Raw genomic sequence first — 22,452 nt, forward strand, 5'->3', positions numbered from 1 at the left:
GCATGCGCGTTGCTGTAGTGCGCGGCCTTGCGGGAGACCGGGCTACATTTTTACGTGGTGCCGTTTCTGACCCTGTTCATTTGCAGCGTCCTTACGTCAGCATGTCTGTTATATGGGTTGTGAAGAGACGAAAAAGAAACAAATATACATGTGAAGAGACGAGCACACAACAGACCTCAATGCAGGAAAGAAAACAGTTGACTGTGAGGTTAAGTTGGCCGCCTGTCAGTCATCAGACACCAAGTCGCAGGACTGATCGAAAATAAATGATTTTTTGAATCCACACTGCACCCCTCTCCCCATTGGAACATTCAATTTTTTTTGTAATATTCAAACTTCATTAAGAATAATAATAAAAAAAGTGCTGACCTTTGATCCCACAGTACTGTCACTAATCACACAGGTAAGAACCAAAATGCAACTCAATGATCATTATTGATCATGAAGCACGATTCAAGATGGTTATTTGTCTCTTAATTATTTATCCAGGAATAGTCCCATTGAGAGTCACTATATCTTTTGCAAGGGGGTCCACATAAAATGCATATGAAAAACAAACAGCAACAGTTATACAGTCTGCAAATAGCATCGATGATGATTTATATTGATGTAATTATTTGTACTGTAAAAAAAAAAACAGTGCTCAGTAAAACGAGCATTCATGACTCAAATAGGTTTTAAAGTGCTTGGAAAATAATCACATTTAAAATAAAATAGTAATTTTCACCATGCCGCATATCCACCATATAAAAATAACTTTATAGTGATTGGGGAGAAGGCACTGAGGAAATGATTCCCAACACATCCTTGGTGAGTTTCTCTCTCTCTCTCTCTCTTTCTCTCTCGCTCTCTCTCAGGTGTGTGTGGTTGCTTGAATTTCTACTCGTAAAGCAGAAGAGCTGCAGATGGTCACCAGTCGAAGTGATGTCTGAATATTAATGAAGTTGTCATGTAATGTTTGATTTTAATTAGCTTCTCTGCTGCTTCCTCCTGATCAGGACATCAGACATGATTTCAGTCACAATTCAATTATTACTAAGTACTTATTATGTTATTCCTCACTGACAGTCTAAAATGTTTAAGTTAAACACGCAAAAAACAAACAAAACAAGCAAATCTTTTCATTTCATTTGGGACAATAGTTGGAGCCACCCCCGCCCGTCCCGTACGACATGACGTCACTGCACCAGAGAAATTACGTCGTAAAAAAAAAAAAAAAAACCCCCCGTTGTAACCGGGACGAAGAGGGCGAGCGCACCGAACGCAGGCAGGCAGGTAAGCTTGATGGACATATATTGCAAATTTCCACTGATGAATGATTTTGCATGCTCAAGACGCACACAAGAGCTAAACACTGGATTATTAGATGTTCTTTCCCTCCCACTTGCCGCCTCATGCTGCAGCTGTACGCCAGCGTTGCAGTACCGTGCCGGGTTTGGCTGGCCGGCTGGGGTGTTTCCTTCCTGCTGCAGGATGAAAGCATGAACGAGTTCATGCAATCATTTGCATTCAAAGCTAATTGGAAAATAAAAACGAGGACTTCTTTCATGTCCACATTTTGAACAAAAGCAAGAATGACATGCAGATCCCTGTTTTTTTTTTCAACTCAAGTTTTTCAATTGACCTTCACACAAACCTACTTTATTTAATGTGCAAAATAAACATGCTTTGGAGAAGCAAACATATTTAATAAAATATGGCTGCGTCGGGCAGAATATTAGCATCTCTCGAACTTTTCAGGAAAAAAAGGCATGTTAACAAATTGCACCGTCAAAGAGAGTGAGCCATTTTCAACACTTTACATTCATATATATCAATCATTTATATATATCATATATATATATATATTCATATATATAAATCATCATATATATCTATATATATATATAGATATATATATAAACCTTGTGAGGATAAAGCGGTACAGAAAGTGGATGGATATGTACATATATATAAGTGGCTGGAAGGCTCAGTGGGTAACACTGCTGCTGCGCTTTGGGGTTCAAATCTCGGTCAGCGCAAGACGGTAACATGCAGGTGGGTCCTTAAACAAGACCCTTCACGCTATACGCGATACATATAATAACAGAGTCATACAGGTCCGGGTCAACAAGGTCCACGCCATGTGTTGAGGAATCAGGACACTCTGGTGAGAAGTTGGCTACTGGAGTAAGAGCAACACATTCATGGAGCAGGGTGTAAAACAAGGCACTAATGGAGTGCTGCGGCACGATGGACGACTGGTTAGAGCGTCTGCCTCACAGTTCTGAGGACCGGGGTTCAATTCCCAGCCCCGCCTGTGTGGAGTTTTCATATTCTCCCCATGCCTGTGTGGGTTTTCTCCGGGCACTCCGGTTTCCTCCCACATCCCAAAAACATGCATGGTCGGTTAATTGAAGACTCTAAATTGCCCGTAGGTGTGAATGTGAATGTGGCTATAGAACTGAAATTTCTGATGAATTTTCTGTAGAAGTTTGCGAACCCTAAGAACATTTGTACATCTTTGCGTGACGTGGGAGTAGGCCAATTAATAACGGCATCGACTTTGCAAGGGTCCATTTTGACTTCACCTTTAGCCAGGACGAAACCCAGAAAAGAAACGGACGCTTTGTGGAACTCACATTTCTCAGCCTTGACATATAGTTGATTCTGCAGTAACCGCTGCAATACAGAGCGGACATGAATAATGTGAGTCTGCTCATCCGGGGAGAATATCAAAATGTCCTCCAAATAGACAAAAACATAAACATTCAACATGTCACGCAGGACATCATTGACAAGGTTTTGGAAAACAGCTGGAGCGTTAGTAAGTCCAAAAGGCATTACCAAATACTCATAATGTCCCGTTGGTGTGTTGAATGCTGTTTTCCATTCATCCCCCTCCCTTATCCTGACTAGATGATATGCATTTCTTAAGTCCAGTTTGGTGAAAATCTTGGCTCCCTCCAGGAACTCAAAGGCGGTGGAGATGAGAGGAAGAGGGTACCTGTTTTTTACAGTTATCTCGTTGAGACCTCGGTAATCAATACAGGGTCGCAGGGTCTTGTCCTTTTTGTCCACAAAGAAAAATCCTGCTCCAGCAGGGGATGAAGATGGGCGAATGATCCCGGCTGCCAGTGATTCTTCCACGTACTCCTTCATGGCCTTGTGTTCCGGCCCTGAAAGAGAGAAAAACCTCCCTCGTGGGGGTGTGGTTCCAGGCAGCAAGTCAACAGCACAGTCATAAGGTCTGTGGGGTGGAAGGGATTTGGCCTTGGACTTGGAAAAAACTTCTTTAATATCCTGGTAACAGGTGGGCACTTGAGATAAATCAGGATCCCCAGATGGGGTCTGTGGATTGTCCTTAGAAACATAGCCCTGAACAACACATGGCGGCTTGAAACAGTTCCGGGCGCAATTGCTGCCCCATGACATAACCTGCCCACAGGACCAGTCAATGTGGGGGTTATGTAATTTCAACCATGGGTTCCCTAAGATAAGGCACATGATTCATGGCGTCAAAAACATGAAAACTAATGCGTTCCGAGTGAGAATCAGGAAATGTCAATGTGAGTGTTTGGGTGCGGTGAGTGATCTTGCCCATAAAACTGCCGTCTGCAGCATAGGTGTTGCGGTGGCGTTTTATTTGTAAGGTTCTAAGGTGCATACGTCTAACGAGGAGGGAGTTAAGTAAGTTAGCGTCAGAACCAGAGGCAATTAATACAGGTGTATGAATTTCTTGATCAGGAGAGCATAGTGTCACTTTAGGAAGAACCCTTGTAGGGTCTTCCTTAATGAAATTCAGACTCACCTCTCCCGTGCCCTTGCTACCGGCACCGGCAACTTTGACGTGACAGTTGCTCACGGAATGACCCAACTGACCGCAGTAGAAGCACCGCCCTTCCCTCAGCCGGCGTTGACGTTCCTCAGGGGAGAGACGGAACCTGCCCAGTTGCATGGGTTCATCCGTGGGGACGCTAGCCAGTGGGTTGAGACCGGAAACAGGGGATCTGCCTTGGTTTGGCTGGTCACCGAGGCTCGTCCTCCAAGTGCGCGGTGTCGCAGCCCTCCGCCGATCTCCATCCAGCTCGCGATCCAAAAGCCTCTTGTCGATTTTTACGGCGAGAGCGATGAGAGTGTCCAAGTCGGTCGGCAGGTCTAGCGGGACTAAATGATCCTTGACGGCGGGGGATAGTCCTTGAAAAAAGGCATTGAGCAGCGCCGATTATTCCAATGACTCTCAGCTGCTAGAATGCGAAACTCAATCACGTAATCTGACACCCTGCGTTTGCCTTGTTGTAAGGTGACAAGGGAGCGAGCTGCCTCACGATCTGGTGTGGAAAATTGAAAAACTTGCTCCATAGTCTTTACGAAAAAAGCCCATGAATGACACGCGGCGGAATTGCGGCTCCATTCAGCAGTAGCCCACGCCTCCGCACGACCAGTCAGGTGGGAAATGACGAAAGCGATTTTTGCCCGCTCGGTGGGGAAGGCAGCTGCTTGCAGCTCAAAGTGGAGTTCGCACTGCGTGATGAACGGCTTAATGTTCCCAGAATCTTCAGAGAACCTCTCGGGTGAAGAGAGCTGTGGGCAGACAGCAGGGGAGGTGGCAGGTGGCTGCATGGTGACTGCTTCACATGGAAATGTTGGTACGGTGGCGGTATCGGGTGTGGTGCCAACTGGTTCCTTGTCTTGAATCATTTTCATAAGAAGTTCAAAATGCGAGGCCACCTGTCTCACCATATTGTCCTGATGCCTTGACAGTCCCTCTAGACAAAGGTGGAGGGCAGCAAGCTGCTCATCCTGCTTCGAGAGGCGTTGACCTTGCGCTTGAAGGGCTTTGCGCACCGGGTCTGAGTCTGCTGGGTCCATGTTATGGCCAGTTCGTTCTGTCATGAACGGAACAGAGGATAGGACCCAAAATGCACGACTCCAAAACAAATGGACAGTTTCCAAAAAGAGAGGTTTAATATACGGGCATAGGTCGGTACACAGGCAAGCAATCCAAGAAAGGCAACAGTATCCAAAAACATGTGGCAAAGAGGCGAGGTCGATAATCGGAACAGGGTCAAGTCTTACTGTGAGTCTGTGACGTGGAAACAAGGAATGCTGGAACGCGATTGACCTGAGAGAGAAGATCATGAAGTCCTGGGGGAACCCAGCTACCTCCTGCTTGCCAAGGCTAAAGAAAGAAGTACTATCAGAATCCCTACTGGATGACATCAACACAGCACTGCTAAGCATCCTTAACAGAGAACATCACAGAGACCAATCGGCTGATATATGCAGGGGTATCAGTTATCCTAGAGATGCTTTGTTACAAGATGACCAACTGGAAGGAGCCAGTGGAACCTCCATGGAAGAGAAGGCCTGAGGCAAAAATAAGGCCGACCCGGAGGGTAGTTAGCCTCCTAACAGAGCAAAGCAAAGGTGTGAAACTTAAGAAAGAAGTGCCCAAGAAATACAAGATCTCCACAGCCAACGCACTTGAGACCACCAAGCAAAGACTTAGCCTTAGCTACTCGCCTGAAAAGGTATAGGAGAGAGGTAGAGGTCAGGAGAATAAACATGTTGTTCTCCAACAACCCAGCTAAGGTATACTCCGCGGTAAGGTAGCAAGACTGAAACAGACACGCCCAAGGCTAAGACAGAGCAATACTGGAACATTATCAGGGAGAAGGAGGCGTCACACATTTCCAAAGCCCAATAGCTGGCAGACTTACTAGCAGAGCACAGCAATCTCCCAGAACAAAAACCTGTAGTCATAACAGTGGTAGATATCCAAGCAAGTGTCTATGATGAAGAGCTGGACAGCACCAGGGTCCGACATGATTCACACCTACTGGCGAAAGAAGCTAACTGGTCTCCCAGAATGGCTTACCCAAGGTCAGACAGGCCTCATTATGAAGGACCCCTGGAAGGGAACGACACTATCAAACTACCAGCTTATAACATGCCTCAGCAACACATGGACGCTCCTATCAGCCATCATAGTGGCTAAAATTAGTAGGTTTATGGATTAATACATGAGGAGAGCACAGAAAGGCATTGGTAATAACACCAGGAGAGTCAAACACCAGTTACTGGTCGACGGGGCAATTGACCGAGAGTGTAAAACCAGAAGTCCCAACCTGTGCAGCACTGCCTGGATTGACTACAAGAAAGCCTATGACTCGATGCCACACACATGAATACTGGAGTGCCTGGAACTGTATAAGATCAAAAGGATCCTAAGAACATTCATCAATAACTCAAAGAGGCTGTGGAAGACAACTCTGGAAGCCATCTCAAAGCCAGTTGCACAGCTGAACATCAAATGTGCTATATTCTAAGGAGATGCTCTGTCCCCAATGCTGTTCTGCATAGGACTGAAACCCCAAGTGGAGCAATGATCAGCCACCTCTCCTACATGGATGACATTAAGCTGTATGCCAAGAACGACATCGACTCCCTGATCCACCACATAAGGACATGCAGAATCAGAATCAGAATCATCTTTATTTGCCAAGTATGTCCAAAAAACACACAAGAAATTTGTCCCCGGTAATAGGAGCCGCTCTAGTACGACAACAGACAGTCAATTGACAGAGAACACTTTTGAGACATAAAGACATTGAGAGAAACAGTCACTGAGCAATAAAGGGTTGCTAGTTATCTGGTAATGCCGGTACATTATAATAATTTTTTTGACAATTGTGCAAAAAGATGCAGAGTCCTCTAGCACTTAGACCAGTTCGAATGACTAATATGTATTCGGACTTGGTAAGTGTGGTATCCAGACGAGGGAGAATGATCACAACTGAAGGGCAAGAACTGCCTGAGGAGAGCATAACAGATGTGCAGGATAGCTACAAATATCTTGAAATTCCATAGGCCAGGGGTGTCAAACTAATTTTTGTCACGGGCCACATCGTAGTTATGACTTCCCTCGGAGGGCCGCTACGACTGTGAACCCATATAAATGAAAGATTACCACATATATTCTAATTACATAGAGTATACACAACACATTGATGAATAATGAGTTTTGAAATCAGAAGCCTATAAAAACATGTTTTTCAACTATTACATTACTTTTCAAAGGGGGATTGGTAAAAAAAAAAATGCTTGGAAATATGTCAATGGTATTACACCAGAACACAATGAGCAATTTTGATTTGCTTTCGGGGGCCACAAATTATGTGGCGGGCCGGAGGTGGCCCCCGGGCCACCAGTTTGACACCTGTGCCATAGGCAAATAGCAACCATGAGGAGGTAGCTCGAAGGACAGCCACAGCCAAATACCTAAAGAGGGTGAGGCAGATCCTGCATAGTCATCTGAATGGCAAGAATAAGATGCAGGCCATTAACACCTACGCCCTGCCAGTAATCAGATACCCTGCTGGCGTAATACCCTGGCCACTGGAAGAGATGACAGCCTCTGACATCGAGACAAGAAAGCTCCTTATAATGGATGGAGGGTTCCACCCCAAGTCCAGAATCCTGAGGCTATACACAAAGCGGAAAGAGGGGGAGCGAGGACTAGCGAGCGTCACAGGCACTATCCAGGAGGAAACAACAGATCTCCAACAATACATCATGAAGGATGAACTACTATTTGAATGCCTCAGGCAACAGAAGCCATATCAGACTCATGCACTCCATTATTTCTGGAGGAGCTCATCTTCTTCAGCTTCCAGGTGGCGCGAGGAATGGACTTCCTGGCATCTAGCAAGGTCTAATTGTCGTCAACTTTAATACATAAAACACACGACAATTGTTTTTTCTGTTTGTTTTTTGTTTTTTAAACGACTGTACCCTCTTTTAGTGCATTCATCGAGAACTGGCGGCCCGTAATGTTTTGCTGTCCTTCTGCACTAAGGAGGAGCCAGATGGGCTGTCATGGAAAGACAAGCCCCTGCATGGCATGTACCATCGACAAATTGAAGAAGTGGCTGAAAACATACCAGTGGCTTGAAAAGGTTGGACTGAAAGACACCACTGCGGGAGTAATCATGGCTGCACAAGAACAGGCTCTAAACACAAGATTAATAGAGGCCAGGGTCTACCAAATCAGACAGGACCCCAAATGCAGGCTGTGCAAAGAAGCCCCAGAGACAGTGCAGTACATAACAGCAGGGTGTAAGATGCTGGCAGGCAAGGTATACAGTACATACATGGAGCGACATAACCAGGTAGCAGGAATAGTGTACTGGAACATCTGCACCAAATATGGACTGGAGGTCCGAGAATCAAGATGGCAGACACCACCCAAGGTCGTTGAGAACAATCAAGCCAAGATCCTGTGGGACTTCCAGATCCATACTGACAAACTAGTGGTGGCCAATCAGCCTGACAGAGTGATGGTGGATAAACATCAGAAGACCGCAGTCGTGATCGATGTAGTTATCCCGATTGATACCAACATCCGGAAAAAAAGAACATGAAAAGCTGGAGAAATACCAAAGTCTGAAGGAAGAACTCGAGAAAATGGTGAAGGCAATAGTGGTGCCTTGATCGGGGGCACTGGGGGCAGTAACCCCCAAGCTGGGAGGATCGCTCCATCAGATAACATGAACAACATCCAACATCTCTGTCCAGAAGAGTGCAATACACACACACACACACGCCCCCCCCCCCCCCCCCCCCCCATATATATATATATATATATTGAGGACTTGCACGCTGCCAGAACTAAGACAAGGGCGTGCAAAATCCTCTCGGACCGTCTGCACCCCGGTCACCAGCTCTTCCAGCTCCTTCCCTCAGGTAGGCGCTACCGAGCAACGCAAACTAGAACTAGTAGACATTCCAACAGCTTCTTCCCTCTTGCGATCAACTTCTTAAACACCTAACCTATAATTCCATTACAACAAGCTGGCAATTTTTTGACTTGAGTTCGTTGTCACATTTCTGTGGGGCCAATTATGTATTACTCGTGCACTCACTGTAGTTGTCTCGCCATGCTGCACTATTTGCATATACTGGCCACTCATGCCAGAGTAGCATCTGCTCCATTTGCACACTGATTGAGGAGTATCTGTAACATTTGCACAACCAACATTGTCCCAGATGATCGCACTACTCGTCACTTTAAACCGCATACACTCCTTGAAGTCTCAGCGCCCTTTGCACAATGGTCATTGCACCGGACTATTGCAATATGAGTCGTTCGAACTGCTCTAAGTGCTAGAGGACTCTGCATCTTTTTGCACAATTGTTTTTTGTCAATGTCTTTATGTCCCCAAAGTGTTCTGTAAATTGACTGTTTGTTGTACTAGAGCGGCTCCAACTACCGGAGACAAATTCCTTGTGTGTTTTGGACATACTTGGCAAATAAAGATGATTCTGATTCTGATAACCCTTCCACATTCAATCGCCCGCCCCCTGACACACACGCACACGCACACACACACACACACACACACACACACACACACACACACACACACACACACACACACTGACCCACATCGTCCAACTGAAAAACAGAATACATTCTCTTAATCCCTTTTTCTCGCTCCCTGGCTCAAGCGTTGCCATGGCAACCCTCACATGACAGCTGGCCAGGTCAAAAGATTGGCATCCACAAAACAAATCTCTCTTTTTATTTTTTCATATTTGATTCTCTCATTTTATAGGAGCTCATCTGACCTCATTTGTGTTGCTGATCAATACGTGAGCGTGATGAGTGAACAGCAACCGTGTTGGACTTGACTTTTACTGGCGCTCACAAGTGGAACGAAAGCATTAAACGAGTCATCAACCCACCACCGTCAACATGACAAACGAGGTACAGGACGCGCAGGAGGTGGAGTCTATCCCAGAAGTGGCCGCGCATTCCACCCCCGTGCAGGTAAAGAAACTGAGTGAGTCATCATCGGAGCAGAAACGTGACATCACTTCCCGCCCGCTCAGTTAGGGGAGGGTGGGCCATCCCAGAACCGATGCCTCTCATTGGCTGACGAGCGGAGCGGTCACCTGTCGTCTAGCGGTCTGGTCGCTCCCTCTCCCGTCAGAAGATCTCTGAGCTTCAGGACCATGCAGACCAAAGTCACCCTGCTGGACGGGTCCGTCTTCAGCTGCACGATGGAGGTAAGAGCAGCGCAAGCGCACCATACCTGCATCATCAACAGTGCGACATCATAGCGTGGCCACACATGCGTCTATAGCATGCCATAGCGTGACCACACATTTGTCAACAGGTTTACATCAGAGCGTGACCACACAGGCATCAATAGTGTGACAGCCTGACCGCACATGTCATTAGCATGAAATCATAGTGCGACCACACACGTCAATAGCTTGACATCAAAGCTTTGATGGGTGTGGGTTAGGATTAGGATGTTTGTAGCATACTGAAACAAAGCAGAGAAGCGCCCGCTTGCGACTCCAGTAAAACTCACGGAGAAAACAGAGCTTTAAGAAATTGCAAGATTTGCCATTTGCCTTTCATACGCAAGCCAGCAAAGCTGTAACTGTGCACACCTACGACGTATAAAAGACACACCACAGTTGCTGTCAACACAACAGGGCGGGAAGAGTCAGTATCGGGTGCTCAATTTCACAACCCAGTCCTGACATTGCGGAATACCCTCAGCAGGAGTCTGCTTGTAGTTGTGTGTGGAGCTTGCTTGACAGCGTTTGTTGTTGCTGTGCGTGCAGAAACGTGCTCGCGGTCTTCAGCTGCTGGACAAAGTGTGCGAGCACGTCAACCTGCTGGAGCAGGACTACTTCGCCTTGTCCTTCAGAGATGCAGACAACAACAAGGTATGCCCTCTGCCTCTCTCTTTGCAGCCCGTCTGTTGCCCCTAGTCACCTCTGAACTATGTCTCCTAGAACTGGTTGGATCCTGGAAAAGAGATGAAGAAACAGGTTAGAGGTAAGTAAGTCTCTGGTGGGCGGAGCATAATGAGTTGCTGCCAATAATGTTATTTTGTATTTCAAGTCTGAATTTTTTACTGGCACTTGTGAAAATGGACTATTGTACAACCTTAAGAGGTGAGAGGTGACCAGTAAGTGCGTGTGTGTCTGTCTGTGTGCATGTGTGCGTGGTGCGTGTGTATTTGTACGTGTTTGTGCCTGCAGGCGTACCCTGGAACTTCTCCTTCAATGTCAAATTTTACCCCCCCGACCCTGCCCAGCTCTCTGAGGATATCACCAGGTAGGTTGTTTGACCTGTCAATCGAAAGTCAGCTGAATCGTGAGTCAAGGTCTTACCTTGACTTAGGAGTTGGATCTGTTCCGTGACCAAGCTCCTAACTCAATTTTCATTGTACAGTATATGAAATCGACTTTCCCCATTGAAATGAAATAAAATGGTGTTAACCTGTTCCAGATTTTCAAAAAGAAAAATAGCATTGTATTGTATAAAATCATAATAAAATATTTAAAATAATAACCTATTTGGCTATCTATCTAAAAGAGAACATGAAGAAATAACTGGTTTTATAAAGTGTAATTCCTGTACATATTGTAGTATTCGTGTGTTGGATGTGTGCCTTTTAAGGGGCGAGGCCTATTGAATGGAGGTGGTATCGGGTTGGCTAGTTACTTGCTCGCAACAAATCGAAAAATCGATTGAGCGATGGCTCATACCTGGAAAAACCTGTAAGTCAAGGTAGCGATGTAATTGCGTTTATTTTGTGGGCAGGTACTTGCTTTGTCTGCAGCTCAGAGAGGACGTGGCTTCGGGTCGACTTCCATGTTCCTTCGCGACTCACACCGTCCTCGGCTCCTACACCCTCCAATCAGAGCTCGGAGACTACGACGCGGGTAATACTCTCTTCTTGATGCACTCCCACCCGCCACCTCCACTGTCCTCCATCCTGTCCTTGTTCATCCTGTGCTTCATCCTGCCCTTCCTTCAGATGAATGTGGCTCTGACTATGTGAGTGAACTTTGCTTGGCTCCAAACCAAAGCAAGCAAATGGAGGAGAAGATAGCGGAGCTTCACAAAAGTTACAGGTTGACATGCACCTTTGTGAAAGAAGACCTTCTTCTATGAAATCATTGCAATGATGATGTGTAGTTGTTTGGGAACTTATCAAAGCTTCATTCAACATATGTGATTGCCTTTAGAGGAATGACACCAGCTGAAGCCGAGATGCTTTTCCTGGAAAACGTCAAGAAACTTTCCATGTATGGAGTTGACCTTCATCATGCAAGGGTAATCACAGACACACACACACACAAACACAAGCACACACACTCACACGATTATTTCATCTTGATAAATATCCTATGTGATAATTGATTTTTGTGTTGTCTGGCAAAGCTACTCATTTTCATCATTCTGCATAATTCTGAACTTAATGTTGACACATTGACAAGACAGACAGGTGTTCCGAATAAAATGGCCCAAGAGAAGAGAGAAGCCTGACATGAACAAATCCCGTTCTCTAATTAATCACCAATACATGACCCACTTCCTGCCTGTGGTCGATGCTTTGTGTGTTAGTTCGTGTGTGTGTGTGTGTGTGTTTATTCCCCTGATTTTTCCATTCATGTCTGATTCAGTTGGTCGGCACAAAGCCAGCAAACTGAATTGAGTGATGCCCAAAAAAGTTTGGTTTTCTGTCGTTCTTCAGAGCATTGAGTTGTGCACACAAAATGTTTGTCTGGATGAATCTTCTTCCTTTGTACGCACCTCTTAGCCGATCACAAACCGTCCATTGAAAATGTTGTGTCTAGGGCTGTTAATCGATAAATGTTTTAAATCCGATTTATTCACAGGGGCCAAAAATACCACACATAATAGCACATTTTGCTTTGAGATGGTATTTTAAATTCAGCACTGCACTATATGCAAATTACCTTAGTTTTGTCGAAAGGGTGACTTTTGAAGGAAAATCTGCTGCCGAGCACACCAGTGGGAGTCTCTTCGCTCATTTTTGCACTGGCATAAGTTTTGATCTGATTACTGACCTTATAGCAACCTACACTGCATTTCAGATTTCCAGATTTTCCAGTGGTCAAAATAAATTAATCTGAGTTGATTAATGTGATTTATGTGATCGGGTTGGCTAGTCTTCTGGAAGCACTGCCCCTCTGACTTTCTGCAAACCGTCCAGAGCTTTACGATAGTCACGATTTGAAAAGTCTCAAGTGGTCTTGTTTTCCCACAAATTGTCTTTTCTGTGTGTGTGTGTGTGGGTGTGTGTGTGCGTATGTACACATATCTAATACATACAAACGATCTGTGTGTGTGTGTGTGTGTGTGTGTGTGTGTGTGTGTGTGAGCATGTGAGGCTATGGTCTGCCGACAAGACTTTTTTATTTTTGCCCATAAAAAGTAAATGTTTCCAGACTAGCTGATATTTCTGATGTGCCTCTTGGTGATTACGGTTTTTATTTGTCCTGTCTGTTTGTTTGCTTTGAACTTTGGACTAGATGGTAGGAAGCCGCTTTGCTTGCTTGTCTTCAGGTCTCTCCGAGGTAAGATGGTGTGCTGTTTGTCTGTCATGTTTGTCTGCTTTGATTTGCTTCATTTTATGTTCGGAGGCTTGCGCCCATCAGAAGGACGAGCCCCATTTGACAACCGCATTTTGTGTGCGCGTGTATGTGTGTGTAGGACTCGGAGGGCGTGGCCATTATGTTGGGCGTGTGCAGTAGCGGCCTGCTGGTCTACAGGGACCGTCTGAGGATCAACAGGTTTTCATGGCCAAAGATCCTGAAGATCTCCTACAAAAGGAACAACTTCTACATCAAGATCCGACCTGGAGAGGTGAAGTCCCACGAAGATGGGAAAAACTGATTGAGGAACTGCATAACGGAAGAAAAACTGATAGATGAACTGGTCCTTTGTGTCCAGTTTGAGCAGTTTGAATCAACGATTGCGTTCAAGCTGCTCAACCATAGAGCAGCCAAGAGATTGTGGAAAGTGTGTGTGGAGCATCACTGTTTCTTCAGGTAAGCAAAGTGTCGATGTATGGATCGAAGTCAATGATTGTGAATGTCACACGTTTTTCACCTACGCCTTCTCTGCCAGACTAATTTCTCCAGAAGAACCTCCCAAGCGTTTTCTCTCTCTTGGTTCCAAGTTCCGCTACAGTGGTCGCACTCAAATTCAGACCCGCCGGGCCAGTGCTCAGATTTCCAGACCTGCACCCCATTTCCCGCGATGCATCAGCAAGAGGAACTTGCTGAGTCGCAGCCTGGACGGAGGTATGGCTCCTATAGTCCAGAATTCAGCTTTTTTTTTTTATCAAGGTGTCGATAAAATATCAATATCATATCCAACTAGGGAGCTTTTGGGGATCTCGTTCCTGACTTCATGTTTGCCGGTCAGGTTTTTGGAATCCAGCTTGTGTTTGATCCATGTCAGTGACCAGAGATTTCATTGGTCCTCAGCTCCAAGTGAGACCCCTACCTCCTCCCTCAATGGCTCTCCAGCCATTACTGGAAGCGCACAAACAGGTAGAGAGGAATCTGTCAATCAAGCATCAGTACTGGGCTGTGATTGGCCGCAGTTAAAATGTGTTTCCTCATTAAGCTTCTGACTGGCTGCAGAAAACCAGCTGCGTCAGCTTCTCAGGTGGCCACGCCTCCTTCTTTTACGCTGCCTGCTCAAGCTTTGGTGTTTCGTGGTTGTCCTATATGGGTGTTCTTTGTTCCGTTTGATGAAAGGCATGGACACAGAAAGACGGACAAAGTCATCCCACCAACATCGTCTTCCGGAGGTAGTCTCAGAGCCGTAACTGAAGCGGGTCGTGTAAAGGAACGCTCCCCGACATCATAACGCATCTGACTATCTGATTGTGGGATGCTGAGTGGAAAGTTGCCACAATATGCCACCTTCTCTGGCGTGTGGAAACTACACATTTGGAAGGAAGCTAATGTTTCGCTGCAGCTCTGATTAGGGGCGTTTTGCAGGATTTGTGTGAAAGAGGATCTGAAGTCCCTAAATCGCAAGAATTCAACCACCAAAATGTTCTTTGCGCTTTTGAGGTGGGGCCAAAGGAATGCTGGTGCATATCCACTAAGGCCTGATTGAACTGAAGCTGATTGGCTGCTGCCCTGGCTGCTTTGCATGTGTCCCGAGCCGTGATTGACTGATTGTTAGAGGACCATGAAGACAGATGAGTTGACACTCTGTTGCTCTGGATACTGCTGGGACAGCTAACTGTGTGTGTGTGTGTGTGTGTGTGCGTGTGTGTGTTTCTGCGCGTGCGTGTGTGCATGCATGCATACATGCGTGTGTGTGTGTGTGTAGACATGGGCACGGGTCTATATTTGGTGTCGAAAGCCATGACTGTCAGTGACCTCATAAGCACGGTGACACCAGAGAAGAGGAGGGAGGAGCAGACTGATGAAGGAACCAATCAGGAGAAAGCATTTAGACCAAGTGAGTAAAAGTGTGACACAAAGGAACATCTTCTTAATCTCATTATCTCATTGGTTCTTCTATGCTAGTTGAGGAGGTGCAGGACAGTGTGAAGATTGAGCAAGAGGTGGAGCAAGAGGCGGGGAAAGAGGTGGGGCAAGAGGCGGAGCAATCCAAAGTAACGGCGGCATCAGAGAGTCCGTTGACTCCCGACCAACTCGACCACAAGTTACAAAATGTTTGTATCTCCACTTTCAAGTATATATAGACGAATACACAATTTCAAACTCATCCTATATCATCCATCCATTTGTCCATTTTCCAGAAGCACTCACCATCGTAACTGGCCATGTTGATTCATTTGTGTCCCCAGACAGAGCTGACAGAGACGATGGATGGAGACCTTACAGCCACTGAGGTGATGATGATGATGATGATGATGAGTGGAAGAAACCCTAACTTGTCTTTCTGTCTGTCAGTCTGAGCAGGAAGATTTAAAAAGTGATCAGGTAAAATTGTGTAAGATTGATTATTATTTGTTGAGCTGTTGGTTGACCATACCACTGGACTGTGCCCTCAGGAAATTATGTCGAGTCCAGTGAAAGTTGAGAAGGTGGTGAGCGCCATCAGCGACCTGCGGCGCTCCTTCTTAGAGGGAGGGGGGCCAGCGGGGGGTCCGACTGAGTGGGACAAGCGTCTGGCAGGGTCGCTTGTTCGCCGACTTGACGACTTGCCGATGATTGAACCTTTGGAAGCAGATGAGGCTCAGGTGAGGCTCATGGGCTCAGGCTCTGCACTGATTGGAAGCTGAATCCCTGCGCGCCCGCGCGCGTTTGTGTGTGTGTGTGCGTGTGTTTGTGCCTGTGTGCGCGCACTAGCAGGGTGGGGCCACAGTAAAGCAAGAACCTACACAGACAATCAAAGAGAAGAGCATCACTCTGGGATGGAGTTACGATACCACCTCTGGCAGTGTTGTCACCATAACCAACAATGTTACTATGGCAAATTCAAATATGAGGAAAGTGACATTGGTAAGAGGCAGGCTGTCCACAGGTGAAGATGTCATAACTGGGGGTATGTCCAGCCTCATAAGTCAGGCACAGATCCCACTAGTGACAAACAGAGGAGCCGCGACTCCAAACATTTGCAGAGGTGAAGACGCTCGTCAAAAGTCGCCCCAAGATGAGGTGTGTGCAAGCCCCGCCTCTCTGCACTCTGCTATGCTATGCTATGCTTCGGAGTGGTTGGCATGGAAACCCAACATAACCACCTTGAAATCCAATTATGATAATAAAATTAATTATAACAGTTGAGTTGTAAGTATGACTTCATCTATCCCTCCATTTACTTTGTCATTAACAGGCCATTCTTTTGATATTCAAGACTGTAGGCTCAAACTTAAAACAGCTAGGATAGACTAGTATAGAATATATAAGTGTGTGTGAATGGGGGGCCGTGGGGATGAGTGGAGAAAGTGGGGGACTCAGGAGGGTTATGTACGGGGTCCAGTATTTGGTGCAACGTCCCTTCTAACAATGTTGGCTGCGTTAGCTGCTAGCAAGCACGCTAACAGCTAGTTGACTTCGTAAGCGCTGCCCTCAAGCAAGCACCGAGCCTCCAGTTGCTGGTTTTGCTGCTCACACACTCTACATATACAGTCCCCTCCAAAAGTATTGGAAGAGCAAGGTCCATTCCTTTGTTTTTGTTGTATACTGAAGACATTTGGGTTTCAGATCAAAAGATGACTATGAGATAAAAGTTCAGAATTCCAGATTTTATTTCATGGTATTTACATCTAGTTGTGTTAAACAACTCAGGACAGTGCATGTTTTGTTTGAACCCACCCACTTTTCAAGTGAGCAAATTTAATTGAATGTGACTGATGGGTGTTTCCAGTTGCTCAGTTGTTGCCTTTTAGATTGATTGCTTAAACATGAGACAGTGCTTGTTTTTGGCTTTGGGGTTCAAGTGTGAAAACTGCATTTGTTGTTAAGCAAACATGGAGACATGAGAGGTGTCTATGGGTGAAAAGCACACCATTTTGAAGCCGATAGAAGAGGTAAAACCAATCAAAGCTATTGCACAAACATTGGGCATAGCCAATACAACAATTTGGAATGTCCTGGAAAAGAAATAAACTACGGGTGTACTGCGCAACAAACATCTAACAGGTTGGCCAAGTGTATCAACAGCAGTTGATGACAGAAACCTTGTGAGAGCTGTGAAGAAACGCCCAAAGACAACAGTCAGTGACATCACTTCCAACCTCCACAGGGCAGTAGTGAAGGTATCACAATCCACTGTTTGAAGAAGACTTCGAGGGGAAAAAAAATACTGTCCAAACCACAAGATGCAAACCACTCATCAGCAAAAAGAATCGGAAGGCCAGATTGGATATTGCAAAGAAGTACAGAGATGAGCCACAAACGTTTTGGAACAAAGTTTTCTGGACTGATGAGACCAAGATTAACCTCTACCAAAGTGATGGTAAGGCCAAAGTATGGCGAAAGAAAGGATCTGCTTATGACCCAAAACACACAAGCTGATCTGTGAAGCATGGTGGAAGTAATGTCCTGGCTTGGGCTTGCATGGCTGCTTCTGGAAAGGGCTAACTAGTCTTTATTGATAATGTAACTCATGATGGTAGCAGCAGAATTAATTCTAAAATCTACAAAACCATTCTGTTTGGCAATTAACAGAAGAATGCACCAAACTAATCGGGAGAAGCTTCATCATGCAACAAGACAATGACCCAAAACACTGCCAACACAACAAAGGACTTCATCAGGGGGGAAAAGTGGAATGTCTTAGACTGGTCAATTAAATCAGCGGACCTTAACCCAACAGAGCATTTACCTCCTGAAGAGGAGACTGAAGGGAGAAACTCCCAGAAACAAACAAGAACTGAAAGAGGCTCGAGTAAAAGCCTAGAAAAGCATTTCAAATGAAGAATGCAACAGTCTGGTGAAGTCAATGGGTCGCAGGCTTGATGCAGTTATTGCAAGTAAGGGTTATGCCACCAAATATTAAATGTTATTCACTTTAAGTTCATTTAATAATGTCTTTTCTAATATTTTTGCTCACTTGAGAAGTGGGTGGCTTCAAACAAAAGCTGCTCAGTCCTGAGTCGTTTATCACATCTACATGTAAATACCATTAACTAAAAGCTGGAATTCAGAATTTTTATCTCATATTCATACTCTGATCTGAAACCCAAATGTCTTCAGTATACAACAAAAACAAAGGAATTGACCTTGCCGTTCCAATACCTTTGGAGGGAACTGTATGTAGAGTATATTTCTCATATATTATACAGTCAAGCCTCGCTACTGGCGGAGGTTCGAGACAAAGACCTGCCGTGAACAGCAAACATTTGCCAAGAGTAAACGGCCCCGCTGAAAATGTTTTTATTGCCTATACTTAAAGCTTCACCCCTAAATATACCCCAAATATACCTTCCGACTCATCATACAACATTCCTCTTAAAAGTATATGGCTTACAGCTAAGCATGTAGAATACTGTACACTCTCAACAAAATCTCACTCTCACTAAAATAAAAAATAGTGAAAGTAATACAAACAGTACACAACTTGTTTGTGTAGGGTTACGTAATCAGTCTTACTTATCGCTGTTTGGTTCTTCTTTATGTACCATACGGTACTCTGGTTCATGTCATAAAGGCAGGATACTGCGGAGTCCTTTGGCCATGTCCAAGAGGTTTTCCTTCAGAAGCCTTAGAAGGAGCAGAGAAGCAGGGCACAAGGGTGCAATTTTGGGGACAGAAGGAGCACAAAAATATGCAGATAAACACCAAGAGCTGTTTTAATTACAGTTATGTGGAATTGTTCTTGGGGAAAATTTGCAGATTGGTGAGTCCGTGAAAGGCGATTCACAAATGGGCGAGGGTTGACTGTATGTATTATTTTTCCTGCTGCTTCTCTAATTAAAAATGTTCTTGTTTCTTGCTTGTTTGTTTTCTGCACTCACATTCACCCTTTGCAGCAGGCTAGTTATGTTTGGCCCCGCCTCCTGCATAAACGCGATCTGCCGTTATCTATAACATGCAACTCATCATTCTTCAAATTAATTTATCTGCAATGTCTTACGCGCATCGCCAGCAAATGATGATTGATGTTACTGTTTGTGTGTGCGCCTGCGTGCAGCCGACGCCTGTGTTGAACGAAATGTCTCCTGAGCTGAACACTTTGCTGAAGTTGGCCAGAGAACAAAAAAGCTTCAGAGAGGAAAAGCTGTTGAAGGTGTTTGTTGGTATTTGTTAGCACTTGAATCTCGATCTTTGCTCGTCCCTCATGCCCGTCTGTCTCCTTGCTTGTTTCAGACTTCAGAGAGGGTGCAGATCATCACGGCGGTGACAAGGGAGGAGGAGTCAGTGTGTCAGGTAGCACCAGGAGGTTTTATGGGACCACCTCCGTGTGATCCCCCACCGCTCCCGCCGGGGGCTTCAGTGATTCATGCTGATGACGCCGCAGAGGCCATAGTCAGGGATGCGATTAAACAGGCTAAATTGCTCAACCGTCAGAGTATGTTTGATGATGATGATGATGATGACCATGATGATCATGATGATGACAAGCTGAGTAACCAGGATAGTGATGATGATGTTAGTGAGACTAGCCAAGATGCTATCAGCATGTTGGCGCAGGCAGTTGTGGAAGAAGCCATGGAGACTGGGGTCAGACAAAGTCAAAGCCCAGTAGCTGGCATTGCTACTTCGGATAGCATAATCTCTAGCTTTTCTTGTAAGCCTGACCAGCACATGCTGACCACAACGGAGGCCAGCATGAGCCCCAACATCAGGACCCGTTCTGTTGTGGCCACTCAGCTGGCTACCAGTTCAAAACTTCGCTGCCGTGACGTGGAAGACTCCGACGATTCCGGTGAGGAGGAAGGCGGCTGGGGGACTCGCGAAAACTCCCCTTCCCCCACTCTACCGCTGCACACCTGCCAAGACTTGCCCGGCTCAACCAATGAAATGCAGCCTTGCAACCTCAGCGACGAAGACAAGGATGGGGAACCTCTGCAAGAGGTAACAACTGGTCACAGAAACCATTCCCAGATAAAACATTTTTAGTAAAACTACTGAAACCAGTCCCCGTGAAACCACTCCCAGTGAGCCAGTTCCAATTGCATTGAAACCAGTCCCTGTGAAACCACACCCAGTGAACCAGTTCTAACTGCATTGAACCCAGTCCCTGTGAAACCACTCCCAGTGAACCAGTTCCATTAAAACAATCCATCCATACATTTTCTGAGCCGATTATCCTCACAAGGGTCGCGGGAGTGCTGGAGCCTATCCCAGCAATCTTCGGGCAGGTGGCGGGGTACACCCTGAACTGGTTGCCAGCCAATCGCAGGGCTCATACAAACAAACAACCATCCGCACTCACATTCACACCTACGGGCAATTTAGAGTCTTCAATGAACCTAGCATGCATGTTTTTGGGATGTGGGAGGAAAGTAGAGTGCCCAGAGAAAACCCACGCAGGCACGGGGAGAACATGCAAACTCCACACAGGCGGGGCCGGGGATTGAACCCCGGTCCTCAGAACTGTGAGGTAGACGCTCTAACCAGTCGGCCACCGTGCCGCAAATAGATTTAGATTTATATTTATATTTAGACTTAGATAGATAGAAAATGTTCTTGATTCTTCATTGATTCCAATGAGTCTGTCAAAATAAATGGGCAGATGAACTCAATCAAAAAAGATGCTAGAAAATCGTAAGGGGAGGCTGCAAGGTGATTTGTAGAGACGCCAATAGAGGAAGAGAGACGAGGTTGACGTGAGATCAATTTACTCATGTTTCAGAGGCGAGAGGACGCAGAGCGTCCTGTCGGACTGCTGCTGACTTCCCAGAGCTTCACCGCAGAGACGTCCAGCAGCTCGCACGTTACCAAGGTCAAGAAGAACTGTGAAAGTTGTAAGATGAAACGTCAACTTACTTAATGTGTTCTGTCGTCAGATGGTGAATCGAGGGATTTCGGAAACCAGGATCGAGAAGAGAATTGTGATTTCTGGAGACACAGAGATGGACCACGAGCAGGTAATACCCCTGGGTCTCTTGATGAACATCAGTTAATTAGCATGAGCATCTGCCTGTGTCTTTCAGGAAGTTTAAAGACGCGAATGACAACATGTCACCGAATCCAACGAGAGGAGGAAACGGTCACTCTGCAGCGTGACCTCATGTTCCCGTAGCAAGCAGACACGCCCACTGTAATATTTGCTTTTATTTTGATAGGCTGATTGCAAATTCCTGTCTCGAATAAAGTTTAAATAGCATGACTGCCAGCAGAGCGTAGCAGCTAAAACTTTATTTATTGTGTTATTTTAATCATTGAGACAATGAAAACACACAAGGTAATAAGGGCTGTAATGTTAACTAACAACGCAGATTGTTGATGTAGTGTTGCTTACTTGACAAAAGTTCACATTGGCACCAACTTTTAACAAGTGCTTCAGTCTACATTTGTGATGTTAGCATGCTAATCTTGCTCCCTATTTACCAAAACAGAAGCTGTATCCAGTCCAATTATTTGATTACTTTGCGCAGATCACCTTGTCACTTCTGCTCATTTGGCATTGAAATAGGGTATCATAAACAGGTAGAAATAACTTACTTACTTCGTACTATACCCCATTATTGTGGCATACACCTATGTATGCTGTCTTTATATATTATTTATTGTTCCTCAAACAACAACTGCTGTGTAATATGACATCAGGTCGAGACTAGACTGGCATAATAAAATAATGATGTCAACAGTCCATGTAGTTTTTTTTCCTTTGGATAACTGCATCCATTCTTCCATTCATCTATCCATTCATCAGTTCATTAATTTCCAGCCACTTTCCTGTCAGGGTCAAAGGTGAGCTTGAGTCAGAATGGTTGCCAGTCACATGATTGTACGACAGACGACTGGCCTCTTGGGACAATCAAATCTAGCTTTCATACCACCTTGCCTAATATAGAGAAAAAAACAATTCTCCACTTTTCCTAACGACATCTTCGTGTGACGGTGGTTGTTGCCGACCTAAGATGCTCGTGTGAAACTTGAGCATCTTCTCGTAGAGTCAGTAAACTTTATCGGTGGCCTGTTGCTTTAAATATTTCTGCCGTAAAGGATTATAGGTAACAACCATTTGTA

The 22,452-nt window shown here is 45.4% G+C and overlaps 1 protein-coding gene across 7 annotated transcripts; it reads left to right on the forward strand.

Annotated features, from left to right (window-relative positions):
• The first annotated feature begins 1,222 nt into the window (after window positions 1-1,222).
• LOC133396324 (protein 4.1-like) lies at window positions 1,223-22,072 on the forward strand. 7 transcript variants are annotated; one of them, XM_061666053.1, is made up of 25 exons: window positions 1,223-1,275; window positions 9,600-9,814; window positions 9,877-10,053; window positions 10,624-10,728; window positions 10,798-10,840; window positions 11,047-11,122; window positions 11,612-11,733; window positions 11,829-11,925; window positions 12,040-12,127; window positions 13,351-13,395; window positions 13,532-13,684; window positions 13,772-13,869; window positions 13,949-14,124; window positions 14,311-14,376; window positions 15,173-15,304; window positions 15,373-15,521; window positions 15,657-15,701; window positions 15,763-15,792; window positions 15,864-16,052; window positions 16,162-16,470; window positions 19,448-19,543; window positions 19,624-20,331; window positions 21,113-21,202; window positions 21,267-21,347; window positions 21,414-22,072. In XM_061666053.1, exons 2-25 carry the CDS (start codon window positions 9,740-9,742, stop codon window positions 21,420-21,422), a joined length of 3,159 nt encoding a protein of 1,052 aa, XP_061522037.1. In that variant the 5' UTR covers window positions 1,223-1,275; window positions 9,600-9,739; the 3' UTR covers window positions 21,423-22,072. The 7 variants fall into 7 exon arrangements, with proteins under 7 accessions (XP_061522037.1, XP_061522038.1, XP_061522042.1 ...); XM_061666054.1 differs by having other exon boundaries at window positions 16,165-16,470; XM_061666058.1 differs by lacking the exon at window positions 16,162-16,470.
• Window positions 22,073-22,452: the final 380 nt, after the last annotated feature.

This window comes from Phycodurus eques, chromosome 21, assembly GCF_024500275.1.
Source record: "Phycodurus eques isolate BA_2022a chromosome 21, UOR_Pequ_1.1, whole genome shotgun sequence".
NCBI lineage: Eukaryota > Metazoa > Chordata > Actinopteri > Syngnathiformes > Syngnathidae > Phycodurus > Phycodurus eques.